At 26.9% G+C, this 14599-nt stretch overlaps 1 protein-coding gene across 1 annotated transcript; it reads right to left on the reverse strand.

Moving 5' to 3' along the window:
• Positions 1-1308: 1308 nt before the first annotated feature.
• LOC131622375 (uncharacterized) lies at positions 1309-5315 on the reverse strand. Its single transcript, XM_058893401.1, has 4 exons — positions 4667-5315; positions 4080-4228; positions 1550-1617; positions 1309-1378 (listed from the first exon to the last, which is right to left on the reverse strand). The coding sequence occupies exons 1-4, from the start codon at positions 5313-5315 to the stop codon at positions 1309-1311; spliced, it is 936 nt and encodes a 311-aa protein (XP_058749384.1).
• Positions 5316-14599: the final 9284 nt, after the last annotated feature.

Genomic DNA, 14599 nt, shown 5'->3' on the forward strand with positions numbered 1-14599 from the left:
ACAATAAATAAATATCAATAATATTTTATAAAATTAATTTTAATATATATATATATATATATATATATATATATATTGATAAACTTAATTTTTTAATTTGACTTAAATAAAATATTCTTTAGTTCTATGAATTAATATAAAATATTATGTTATTTACATATTATAATATTTATAATTTCGATAATTATTAAGATTTAATATAAATATCGCCCAAACATAATATTCAATCGATCAATGAAGTTTATTTATTAACATTTGCACTTAAAGTATACAAAATTAAACGTCATTTTGTAATAATATACCAATTACTTCACAAAACAATTTCCATATCAAGAAAACAGGTGTATAAGAAGTTAAAAAATTACAATCACATTAAATCAAAATTAAAAATTACAATCAATCAATGATTTTAATATTATAAATTTATATTAAATGTGTAATAATAATATTCATAATTATAGTTATTTTTTCTCGTATATAAAATTAATTTAATCAATATAGTTATTTGTATATAAATATTTTTTGTCATTAATTATAAAAATATTTCAATCATTAGTAAATTTGTTTTATATATATATATATATATATATATATATATATATATATATATATATATATATATATATATATATATATATATATATATATATATATATATATACTTGAAAAATGTCTCCCTATTTAAATTTATATTATTTTCTTTCCTTTTATATATTATATAAAACCCCGTCTCCATAATTATTCTTTCTTTTATTATTTTTTCAAATATTAAACTATTTTTGCTTTAATATATTAAAGAAAAAATATAGGCACAGCCAAATTAAAAAAAATATATATCAAAATTATATTATGTAAATTATTATATTAGGTAAACTATGTTTTATTCATAAATTATTTTTAAATTAATTATAATTATAAATAACTTTAATAATATATTGGGACAAATGAGTTTGTGGATTAAGTGTTAGTCTATAACAATCCATATGACCAAATATCTAAGGACAAACACAAAAAACATTAATCATCAAATAAAAATGGATAAATAAATATATTTCGCATGATAAGATAATAGAAAAAAACTCAATCATTATGGTTTCTTTGTTACAAAAGATTTTGCTACTCCTTGTTATCTGATTTTCAAGTGTTTGAGTAAATGATTTCTATAATGCATTCATAAATATTTTCTACAAAGAATCTTCAGCACTCTTAAGATAATCAAATATTTCAGACATCACTTCTTCCACTTCTTTATTTCACTTCTTCCACTTCTTCTTCCAGCAATGGTAAGATAATCAAATATTTCAGACTTCACTTCTTCCACTTCTTTATTTCACTTCTTCCACTTCTTCTTCCAGCAATGGTAGTTGATGGCATTGCCCTTAAATAAAAAAGAAACATGAGTTAAGAAATATCATATATCACGCAAATAACATATCCATGATTAATATAGAAAATATCCATGATTAATATAGAAAATATTACAGAGTTGGAATTCATAAAACAAAATAACAAAAAAATAGAAAATATTACAGAGATGGAATGAAAACACCTCACAAATCGTGAAACGAAAATGAAAAGAAAAAAATTCGCCTTATAAGCATTATTATGAGATGCAGCCTGCAAGTTACAACACAAAGAGTAAAAAAAATTAAAAAAAGTTGTGGTGTCGAAGGAACCAAAACAGATCCGGAAACACACTAGAGCACTACCAACATCTTCGACACCATGCATAACCTCCACACCATGGTGCTTCAAACCGTGATAACCCATATAGACCACCACCATCATCAGCTACAGCCGCGATCCACCCATAACTGACGTCTTCCACCATCACATACATACAACCCAACGCAAATCTTCAATCAGGATCCCTCTGACTCACACATGATCATGCAATTTCACAGCACACTGAATTAAACATGGAAAGAAGAAGAATTAAAGTGGTTGATAAATATGCAAAGCATTATATGAGGTCATTAGTGCTGTAAGCAGTTTGGAATGTGAATGGTCATAGAAAGTAAATAATTTGTAACTGCGAGATCATGAGAGGTTGGAGGTTTAAAGTTCAATCCTTACCACTGCTGCAACATACAATGGGAAGGGAATGATGTGGAATTTTGTGAGAAGAGAGGCTGATGTGGCATAGCTAGGAGATGAGGAAATGGTAGACTCTTCTTATATGATAGATTAAAATTTTATTGAGGTAAATATAAATTAAAGAATTTAAAGATATCATATCATATATCATATAGTAAATTATAATCTTATAACTTTTTTCCATCAAAATTTTTCGTCAAATTTTTCACTAATTAATAAAATAAAAAATTAACAATAATAATAATAATAATAAATATTTTATAGAAAATATAATATTTCAATTTTTAAGGCATTAAATACGCAAATTACCTAGATAAATTTACTATTTTAAAGTCTTAATCATTTGGTTAGCATTTTTCTAATAATAATCATATCATCATACTAAATTATCATTATCATATCATACTAAATTATAATCCTATAACTTCTTTCAACAAAATTTTCCGCCAAATCTTTTCCACTAATTAATAAAATAAAAAGTAGTAATTCTTATTAATTATGATGATTCCTATCTTATACCATCCAACTTCTTCAATAATCATCATACTAAATTATAATCCTATAACTTCTTTCCATCAAAATTTTCCGCCAAATCTTTTTCATTAATTAATAAAATAAAAAGTAATTCTTATTAATTATGATGATTCCTATCTTATACCATCCAACTTCTTTAATAATACTGTAATTCAAAAAATAACTAAAATAAATTTAATTATTCTTTGTTTAAATATTTAAATGAGAAATAAAAAGTCATAAAATGAGAGAGAAATACTAAAAGAGAACGTGAGTGGGATTTTGTGAGAAGCTATTATAGTGATGATTTAATTATTCTTTGTTTAAATATTTAAATGAGAAATAAAAAGTCATAAAATGAGAGAGAAATAATAAGAGAGAACGTGAGTGGGATTTTGTGAGAAGCTATTATAGTGATGATTTAATTATTCTTTGTTTAAATATTTAAATGAGAAATAAAAAGTCATAAAATGAGAGAGAAATAATAAGAGAGAACGTGAGTGGGATTTTGTGAGAAGTTATTATAGTGATGATTTATGTAGTGTGAGAAGTTTTTGGGTATGATGATGAATTGCGGTTATGCTTTATAGTCCATATTCAATTTCACTAAATCACTCTAAGTCACAATGTTAATAAGTCAACCCGAGAGGGTTGGCCCAGCGGAAGGGAGCTCGGGTCCCAAGGGTTTGCTCCCCTTGGGGTCTCGGGTTTGATGGTGCCCGGGCCGGACCAAAAAAAATAATCCCAAACCCTCAAGGGCTACGCGGAGTGAAAGCCTTCTATGTGAATTAGTCGATCTGAGTGGTTGGATACCACATATATTACAAAAAATAACAATAACTTCTCACTTTAAAATGTAAGTGTTCTCTCTTCTTTATCATATTTTTGTCATATCTCTTAATTTTTATATAATGTGATGCAGTCAGTGCAGTCTCTTTTCAAATTTTTCTTTAGCTTGGATAATACTTGAACTTTTATTTCTTATTATTATTTAGTGTTATAATACTTTATTTTTATTTCATTTCATTTCATTTTTCTCAATTTTTTATTGCAGGATATAGCTTGGATATCAAATTTACTTCAATCTTAGAATATGTGTTTAATGATATGTAAATGAGTCTTAGACTCTTTGCAAACAAGAAGTGAAGATTATAATTTTTTTCAAATTTATTCTATTAGTATTTTATTGCCCAAGAAGGAAACAAAATAGGATTTATAGTCACAAAATTGAACCTCATATTTGTTTGAGTCTTCTTTTTTTTGAAATAAAATAATTATATTTTAAAGGAGTAAATTACAAATAGTTATGGCCAAAGCCAAAGACAAAAAGGACAACCTAAGTACATTAACATCATAGCTATTTTACTTTTATAGTTGGGATGCATCCAACCTCTATACACAATAGCATCCACTATACTCTTTGTTATTCTATCAACATCTAAAGTATAAGTATCTTTCTAAAAAATGACCTTATTCCTATGAGTCCATATGTCATACAGGGTCTCTGCTTCTACAGCCTTGAATAAGCCTTGCTTCCATTCCTTGCCATGAGTATATTTCTTGATCCATTGAAGGTCATTGTCCTTAGTATCAATCATTTGCATCCAATGCAATATGCCTGTCCAGATTATAACAGAGTGCTGACACTTAAACATGATGTGATCAAGGGTTTCAATAGTATTGCCACATAACCCGCATCTAGTATCCTGAATCATTCCCATTTTGCTAAGCCTCTCTTTAGTTGCCACACGGCCATGACAAACCAACCACAATATTATTTTTGCTCAAGGTCTAGCTATATTGTGGAACACCAAATGATGCCAATCCACAGTGGGGTTATCCTTCATAAGGTAATTGTAAACACGACTCATGGAGAATTTCCTCTTATTCACCATGGAATTCCACACTAAGGAGATACTATCAACATTAATTTTTCTTTCCATAATGCTGCTAAGGATCCAGGTACAATTCTTGTTGGTTGCTGCAACTAGAGGATCTTGACCTTTTAGATAATATCAGTGGACACTATTGACCCACAAATTGTCTAGTTTCATACAAATGTTCCAAAGACATTTAAGTAAGGCCACCTTGTTCCACTTCTCCAGATTGAAAATATTAAGGCCCCCATGCTTGATCGGTTTACAGACATTCACCCAAGCCACGGGGCTTTTTCTGCTTCCAATCTTTCCAGCCCATATAAATGCCCTGCAAATAGCATTAATTTTTTGCAGCACAAATTTAGGAAGGGGAAAGCAAGCCATCCAGTATTGTGCCACAGCCAACCCAACACTTTTTACAAGTTGAATCCTGCCAGCACTGCTGAGAAGTTTAGAGGACCAATGCTTCACTCTACCAACAATTTTATCCACCATATGCATAAAATGGTTAATAGTCAGCTTCCTACAGGATAAAGGGGCCCATAAGTACCTTATGGGGAGTTGTCCCAAGTCAAAAGCAGTTATAGTTTGTATCCTATGGATAGTACTATCATCCATGCCACCACAAAACAATTTGCATTTCAAAGGATTAACAATAATACCAGTTGATTCAGAAAATTGTTTGAAAGTAAAGAGAATAAGTTCAATAGATACCTGGTCCCCTCTACTAAAAAGAAGTATATCATCTGCAAATGATAGATGAGTGATGGACAGCTTCTCACACTTACTGTGATGATTGAAATTGGAATTCAGCTGCACCAAAACCATTTTTCTGTTCAGATACTCCATCATGAGAATAAAGAGTAAAGGAGAGGTAGGGTCTCATTGCCTAATTCCTCTTTGGGCCTGCAACACATCAGTAACGCTACCATTCACATTGAATCTATAGCTGACAGTGATGACAGTCTTCAGAATCCAACCAATGAACTTTTGAGGGATCTCAATCTCACAAAGCACACCTTCAAAAGCAGTCCAGTCAACCATGTCATAGGCCTTTTGGAGGTCAAGTTGCATCATACATCTTAGGGTCCCCCTTTCCTGGTGTATCCTTTCATCAATTCAACAGCCAACAGGATATGGTTGTGGATGACTTGACCAGGTAAGAAGGCTGCCTGACTCTGGTGAACAATCTCTTTCAGAACAAGACTCAGTCTATTTGTCAAAATCTTGGACAAGATCTTATAAAATATAGTGCAAAAGTTACAATGGTACTGTTAAAAACTTTAAGCAAGTTACCTTTCTCAAAGAATTCCTGGACAGCAGCAATCACATCAATCTTTATAGTTTGCCAACTGGATTTGAAATTTTTTGCTCCAAAGCCATCCATACCAGGAGCCTTAAGATCCCCTAATCATCGTAAAGCCTTCATTATTTCCTCTTCAGTGACTGGAGCAGTTAAAGTATTCCCTTGGGCTCTAGTAACTTGAGGGCCACGTCTCATAGCTTCTATGTCAATATGTTTTAGATTGTTCTCCTTTTTCCCCATAAGATTACCATAGAATTGCATTACCTCCTTCTGAATATCATTTTGGTCAGTAATGAAAGTGTCATTCTCCAGTTGCAGGTGATTTATATTCGTGTTTTGATTCTTCTTTTTTAGGGTGGCATAGTAGTAGGCAACATTCTCATCTCCTAACCGAAGCCAGTCAACTTTTGATCTTTGAATCAGGGTTGTTCTTGTTTATGAGTCTTGCATGAGTTTCAGATTTGTTTATGAGTCTTGGAAGATGGAGGATTAAAAAATACGTGTTATATAATTATTTTTTAATTTATTTTTATTACTTAATATTATAATATATTATGCTGTTTTAATTGTATTTTTTTATTATTTAATGTTGTTATTTAATGTCATAATATGTTATGTTGTTTTGATTATATTGATGTTTGTTAATTCTTGATTTTTGTTTAGATATTAGTTTTAAAGTTCTTTTAATTTATTAATGTTTATTATATCATTTAATTTTTTATCCTACATTATTTTTATTTCTTACTTATATAGATTTTTTTTTATATACACTTCAAGTTTTTTAACAATATATTTTAAATATATAAATATAATATATATATATATATATATATATATATAATATATATATATATATAATATATATATATATATATATAATATATATATATAATATATATATATATATATATAATATATATATATATATATATATATATATATATATATATATATATATATTATATATATATATATTATATATATATATATTATATATATATATTATATATATATATATTATATATATATATATATATATAATATATATATTATATATATATATATATATATATATATATTATATACATATATATATATATATATTATATATATATATTATATATATATATATATATATTATATATATATATATATATATATTATATACATATATATATATATATATATATATTATATATATATATATATATATATATATAGATATATATATATATATTATATACATATATATATATATTATATATATATATATATATATATATAGATATATATATATATATATATATATATATATATATATATATATATATATATATATATATATAATATATATATATATATATATATATATATATATATATATATATATATATATATATATATATATATATATATATATATATATATATATATATATATATATATATATATATATATATATATATATATATATATATATATATATATATATATATATATATATATATATATATATATATATATATATATATATATATATATATATATATATATATATATATATATATATATATATATATATATATATATATATATATAGGGAGCATACCAAGTGAGAGCATTTTTAAATGAGAGATGAGAGGAAGAAATATCAACCATTAGATTCATCAAGAGAGAGAATGTTAATACATTAATGAGGCTATTAATTTCTCTCTCTTGATGAATCCAATGGTTGATATTTCTTCCTCCCATCTCTCATTTAAAAATGCTCTCACATGATATGCTCCCTATATATATATATATATATATATATATATATATATATATAATTTCATTAAATTTAAATTATTATACTATTGACTTTTTATAAAAAAACACAATCAATATAAGATATTTAAATTATTTTTTTAAAATATATAGATATTAATAATAATTTAATAAAATTTGCCATGCATCACACGGGTAGAAGGCTAGTTAATTATAAAACTTGTATCTTGAAAAATAGGTGGTTTCTAAGAGGAGGTATGTTACGAGTGTATCATCTATAAGGTAAGGTATGTTTGTTTCATAGATTAAAATTATAATTTTTAAAAATATCATTCTTAAAAATATTATGTCAATAATTTTATTCTTACCATGTGTTTGATAAATAAATAAAGTTTCTAGAAATATTTTAAATGTAAGATTCTCATCCTTTGACATGAGAATAAAAATGAAGAGATTCATGAACAAAACATATTCTGGGAATAAAAAGTATCCGGACCTAATTTATCATAATTTAAAATAAACAATGGAATATGTGAATTTCAATTTCGTGTTCTTGATAATAAAATTTGTATTCATGAAACAAGCACCCCCTAATCCATTTTTACATCTACTAAAATAATTTAATAACTAGTATAAGACCCGTGCGTCCGCACAGGTAAGTTCATTCATAGCTTAGATTATTCAATAAAGCTTGATTGTTATTATACTAATATATAATTGTTATTATAAAATCATTAATAACTGCAAATATTTAAAAATAAATATGTAGCAAGTTCTTTGCCTCCACAAAACTTCTTTCCACAAAAATTCCCCTCCAAAACTAGGGGTGGCAAAACGGGTCAGACCCATCGGGTCGGCCCATTTGACCCGCCATTTTGGGCGGACTGGGCTGAGGTTTTCGGCTCAGTACCTTAAGTTGGCCCGCCCCGCCTAACCCACTTAAAAAAGCGGGTCGAGGCGGGCGGGCGGGTTTTACCCGCGGGCTTTTTGTTAAATAAATTAGTTTCTATTTAAAATTAAAACAGCTTAACTATAAAAACAACACTCTTCTCTTAGAATTATGTTGATTGAATTGTATTCTAAATTATAATTGTAACGTTCTTTCTATAACTTTCTAATACATGTGTTGATTGGAAAAGTTTGAAATAAAAGAATAGTTGTATAACATGCATAATTATTAAGTTGTTAGTACATTAGCTCACATGTTTTCTTTAGAAATAGATGTCGATTATAAGAAAAGGAGAGATTTGATGAGTTTAAAAAAGTATGTGGATGATCTTAATTTCTCATGATTTGAGCTCACAATAATTTCTACTACATTAATAGTCTCTCTAAAAACCACGACAAATAAAATAAATATTTTATATAAGATAATTCAATAATCTTATTTAAGTATTATTATTTGAGAAAATAACCAAAGTATATTATATTATATGCAAAATGTTTCTTTATAAATATGTCATTATGCAGGATAATTGATGAATGATCAAGAAATGACAGTTAAGTCTTCATAAATATGTGATTATGCAGGAGAATTTGCTCAAGAAATGGCAGTTAAGCATTTTAAGATAGTGAATATATAAAATAAAGTTATTGTGTTACTTACTTATTCTTATTTAGATTTAGATTTAATATTGAATAATTTTCTATCATATGTAACAATTACTTTGTTTTAGTGCATGCGCAATTATTTGTTACTATTTTATTATTTCACTCATCATTTACTCGCATCCTATTAGCTCATGATCAATATTTTTGAAAATTACTCAATTTTTATTATTTATTGACCAATATTTTTATTACTTAACTTTTCAACTAACCTTCACCTTTTTAGATGCTAAAAACAAAGTAAAGCTTTAAAATAAACACTAATAATAACCAATCTATTACTAAAATTAATAATATATAGTAGAATTCATTAATCCACTCTCTACACTAACTCATTTCTCATGCAACTATTTCACGTATAATATAATTAATTAATGCCTAAATATTAATAATAATTATGTTTGCAAATGGTTAAAAAATAATCATTAAATTATTAAAATTAGTAATAATAAGATTTATTAATCCATTATACTAACTCATTTTCGTGAAATTATTTCACTTAAAATTTAATTAATAATGAATAATAAAATGAAATTAATAATAATAATAATAAATATTTAAATTAATAATAATAAAAATCATTAACCCACTAAACCCATTAAATTCAACTCCTATTACTATTAATTTTATCTGATCTCTTCTCTCTATATTTTGCAAAACATTTATCATATGTATGTTAACAAATTATAATCACTGGGCATTTTAATATTATTGATAGCTATGGATGAATGTGGATACAAACTTTCCTTGAAATATTGTTTATAAATAAATATTTCAAAATTTAAAATGGATATTATCTATTATAATTATTTATGTGTAATGATGTATTATTTTTATTTTATTTATTTATATCCATTATCTCTATTTTATTTCATTTAATTTACAAGCATAATGGTGACAAATATTATATATAATTTGTATACTAAAATTGTAAATCAATTTTATAATACATTTATTATTATTAATAATAATTTAATATCACATTCCCGTGCATTGCACGGGTAAACGTCTAGTTTCATTTATTTTGATTAATATTTATTGAAAAAATTGGACCTTTTAAAAATTTAGAGCCTCCTACAATTTAGGGCCCTGCATTGTAGCACTTCCTGCACAAGCACAGGGCCGGCCCTGCTGGTCCTGATGGTTTTGGAGTCATATTCTTTGTTAAATACTGGGAGATCATCAAGGTTGATGTCATTAATGTCACACAGTTTTTCTTACAGGGATGGATTCTCCCAAACTTTAATGCCAACACCATTTGTTTTGTTACCTAAGACCAGGAAAGCTAGCAGCATTGGCCATTATAGGCCAATGGCTACAGTTAACTTTAAGTACAAGCTCATTTCCAAAATTCTAGTTGATAGGTTGTCTTCTATTCTCCCCTCTATTATTTTCCCTGAACAAAAAGGTTTCATAGCTGGTAGAAGCATTAATAATTATTTTTTTAATTTTTCCAATACAACTAAACCCAAGTAGTTGCAGTATTTTATATAGGAGAAAACATATGTCTAGCCGTATATACATACGGCGTGGTTGTCATTTTTGATGTCAAGCTAGCTTTTCTCTTTGAGGAATGATACTTTTACACAGAATGTGACACTTACACCGTACATTCATACACTTTGAATTTTTTATTATAGTTAATAATTATTTTTTCACTTTTTCCATACAAAAAGAGTACATGGTTGTGTTGTATTTCAACTAGTGTAAGAATATGGTGTAAAATTTAAGTGTAAGAATAGCAATCCTCTTTCTTTTTACATAGTGGAAGTATAAGGGTAAAACATTTGGTGTAAGCATAGCACTATACAAAAAAATACTAGTATTATATTTGTTGGAAAAATTAAACAAAATTATCTTAAAATAATAAATGGTCAAAATATTAGTATGAGATTATTAATCTCATGTATATTTTGAATTTGAGTCTCTATACATTTCTTTTGACACAAGAAAAAAAACAGCTAAGCCACAATAAGAAAAAAACCCAGATTATATAACTAAAAAAAAGAAAGCAACTACTATATATTCAATTTATTCATTATATTTACATATTATTACATATTTTTAATATTTACACTATAACTAGGGCATTTCCCAGTTAACATTGTTGATATGTGTTGGGTCAAACATGAGTCATGAAAAGCATGTCAGCAGGGTAAACTATGGATTGTGAATCCATTTTCAAAATCTTATCTGCATATTGCACAGAAAAGTTGACCATATGGAAGAGGGTTAGACGAATCATATATTGAAACGCTAACCCTTGCACGCATCAGTTCACAATCTGCCTCTAATGCTCGACGACGTGCCTTTAATGCCGCCTATAATGCTTGACGACGTGCTTCTAATGCTGCATTTAATAATGTCTCTAATGCTTGACGACGTGTCTCTATTGCTGCTCGACGTGCCTCTATTGCTCGACTAGAGCACTACTAGAAAATTCGCTTTTAGTGACCGATTTAGTGACCGAATTAGCCACCGAAATATGATATTCGTGAACCAATTTTAATAGGTCACTAAATCGGTCACTAAAATACATTAGCCACCGATTTAGAGACCAAAATTTAGTGACCGAAATTTCAGTCACTGTAGTGACCGAATTAGCCACCAAAATTTGATATTCATGAGCAAATTTTAAGAGGTCACTAAATCGGTCACAAAAAATATTTTTTTATGCAATTTAATTTATATATAAAAATTAGAGACCGAAATTTCGGTCACTAATATTTATTGTTTTTTTTTATTTCCTTTCCATTTTTTTAAAGATTTTAATTCTCTTTCAATTTTTAATTTTTAATAAAACTTTCATATTTTTTATTGTTTTAACATATAATATATTTGTCAGAACTATATGTATATATGTTTAAATATAAAATATAACAATAGATGTAAAGTGGTGTAGTGGGAAGTTCATCTTAAAATATGTGGAGGGCACAAGTTCGATTCCTAGGTATCACAACTTTTGATTTTATTTTATGAAAAAAAACACTAAAATCGGTCTCTAAATCGGTCACTGAATTCGGTCACAAATTCGGTCTCTAAATTTCGGTCACTAAATTCGTCACAAATGCTTAGCGACTAGCACTTTTTCAACCGAAAAATAATGGTCACTAAATCGGTCACTATACGTTTTAGTGACCGATTTTTAAGCATTTTCGGTCTCTAATTCGGTCACTAAAAACGAATTTTCTAGTAGTGGAGGCTCGACATGCCCTAAATGGAGAACCTGGGACTTTCCACGGTGGCAATGGGCATTTGCTGCTCGCGAAGGGACCGGCGCCGGTCGATTCCCAACTTACTTTCTTTCTCATTTTGAATTTAGAATTCTTATTTGTTTGAGTCTGATATCGAAAAAGCAGGAGACGATCAATGCTCTATCTATACATATCCCCACTAAACTTTAACAATGATGGGTAGAAGTTTAGAGCACTTCAAATCTTGCAAGAAACTCTAATTCAAAGCTTTTATGATTTTTAGACTTTTTGAGTGATGGAGAGAGAATGGTGCATGCTAGCCTGTGTTTTTTTGAGCCTGAAGATGATGATTGAAGCTTCACGGGTGGCTAGAGCTAGTTATATTAGAGAGAGAATGATTCAAAAATTGACTGTAGTGATGAAACTGATTTTTTGCGTCTATGTAAATGGAAGGTGATACTGATGGTGAGCTATGTATATATATATATATATATATATATATATATATATATATATATATATATATATATATATATATATATATATATATATATATATATATATATCCTCTTGCTCGTGGTGTGCTGAGCACTTCTATTTAACTCATCAGGTGTGTGTATTCATTTGTAATGTGTTGGCTTTCTAATGCTTAGTGCACAAGTTTTTGTGTTTGATGCATTTGTGATCAGTTTTGTTTTCATGCATAAATGTGATACAAAGTTAATACATTTATGTGTTTTTGATATGGCTTAAGCACATTCCATGTTCAATTGTGCATTCGATACAGACTTAATGCGTATATGCAATTCTGATACTGCTTAAGACACACACTTTATATATATATATATATGGGTCGATGAAACGTGCGGAAAAATCTAAATTTATTTTCAGAGAATCAATTTGATTATTAAAATGGAAATCTATGTTTTTTATAAGTTTGGAAATTACTTATCATTATTTTAGTAAAAATTTTGGTTACTGATTAATATATAAAGGATTTACGATAAGCACGTGGAATGATAACCGAAGGCCCAAGCAAATATATATATATATATATATATATATATATATATATATATATATATATATATATATATATATATATATATATATATATATAATATGATAAACACTGATTTGGATTTGAGAGTGGATTTGTTGTAAATTTTTAGGTTGATGAGTTTTTTCAACAGTGATTTTAAATAAAAATTTATTAAAATAATTTTTTATTAAATTTTAATTATTTTTATATATTTGTTCTAGTTTTTAGTTATGATTAATAAAAAAACATTTTTAAATAAATAATTTTGAGTATGTTAAATTTTTAATAAATATTTAAATTACTGAATCAGAAATAGTTTTTATTTTATACCAATTGAATTAAGAAACAAATTGATTACATTATTCATATTTGAAACAAATTTCCGCAACTCTCTTGAAGCATAATGTTAAATAGCATAGTTAGGCAAGCAAATACCTTAACACACATTACGAAAATCTCAATAAAATCCGGAAATTTTTATTGGCAATTTTAAAAGTGAAAGTAAATCTAATTCAAGATGATAAAACACTTTTAATCATATCATCATATCATCATATGATTATCATACATAAATTTTATTCGAAGTAAATGATTTAATTATAACCCGACTCTGATACAATTGAAAAAATTTAAACAGGGTTTTTCAAATTTTTTGATCCTCTTAGCGGAATAATCTAAAAAAAGAATTTAAGAATTACCTCTTGAAGCGTATTTTATTTTTTGATCGGGAACGGTGGAAGATACTATCGTCTCTACATAATTTACGTGAGTGCAAAGTAAAAAATATTGGCGTCTCTACGTATTTTATCCTTTCATCATCATCATCATCATCATCATCATCATCATCATCATCATCATCATCATCATCATCATCATCATCATCATCATCATCATCATCATCATATATATTGAGCCAATTAGGTAAACCCTAACTTAGGCCCACAACAAACTAATAACTGAATGTATATTTCACTTTAATATCTTTTTCCTCTCCTTTTTCTAACATTTTATATTAAAAAATTTCATTTTTATAAAAGCTTTTTTATTTTTATTATTTTATTGATCTTAATCAATCTAAAAAGAAAAAGAAAGCTAGAACACAGACCTAACTCAAAAAAATTCGTTATACTCAAAGTCTGCGTTAAAATAAAAGCCAAATAAAAAATTATTAAAAAACAAAAGTATGTTGTAACCG

This window comes from Vicia villosa, unplaced genomic scaffold, assembly GCF_029867415.1.
Source record: "Vicia villosa cultivar HV-30 ecotype Madison, WI unplaced genomic scaffold, Vvil1.0 ctg.000029F_1_1_3, whole genome shotgun sequence".
Lineage (NCBI taxonomy): Eukaryota > Viridiplantae > Streptophyta > Magnoliopsida > Fabales > Fabaceae > Vicia > Vicia villosa.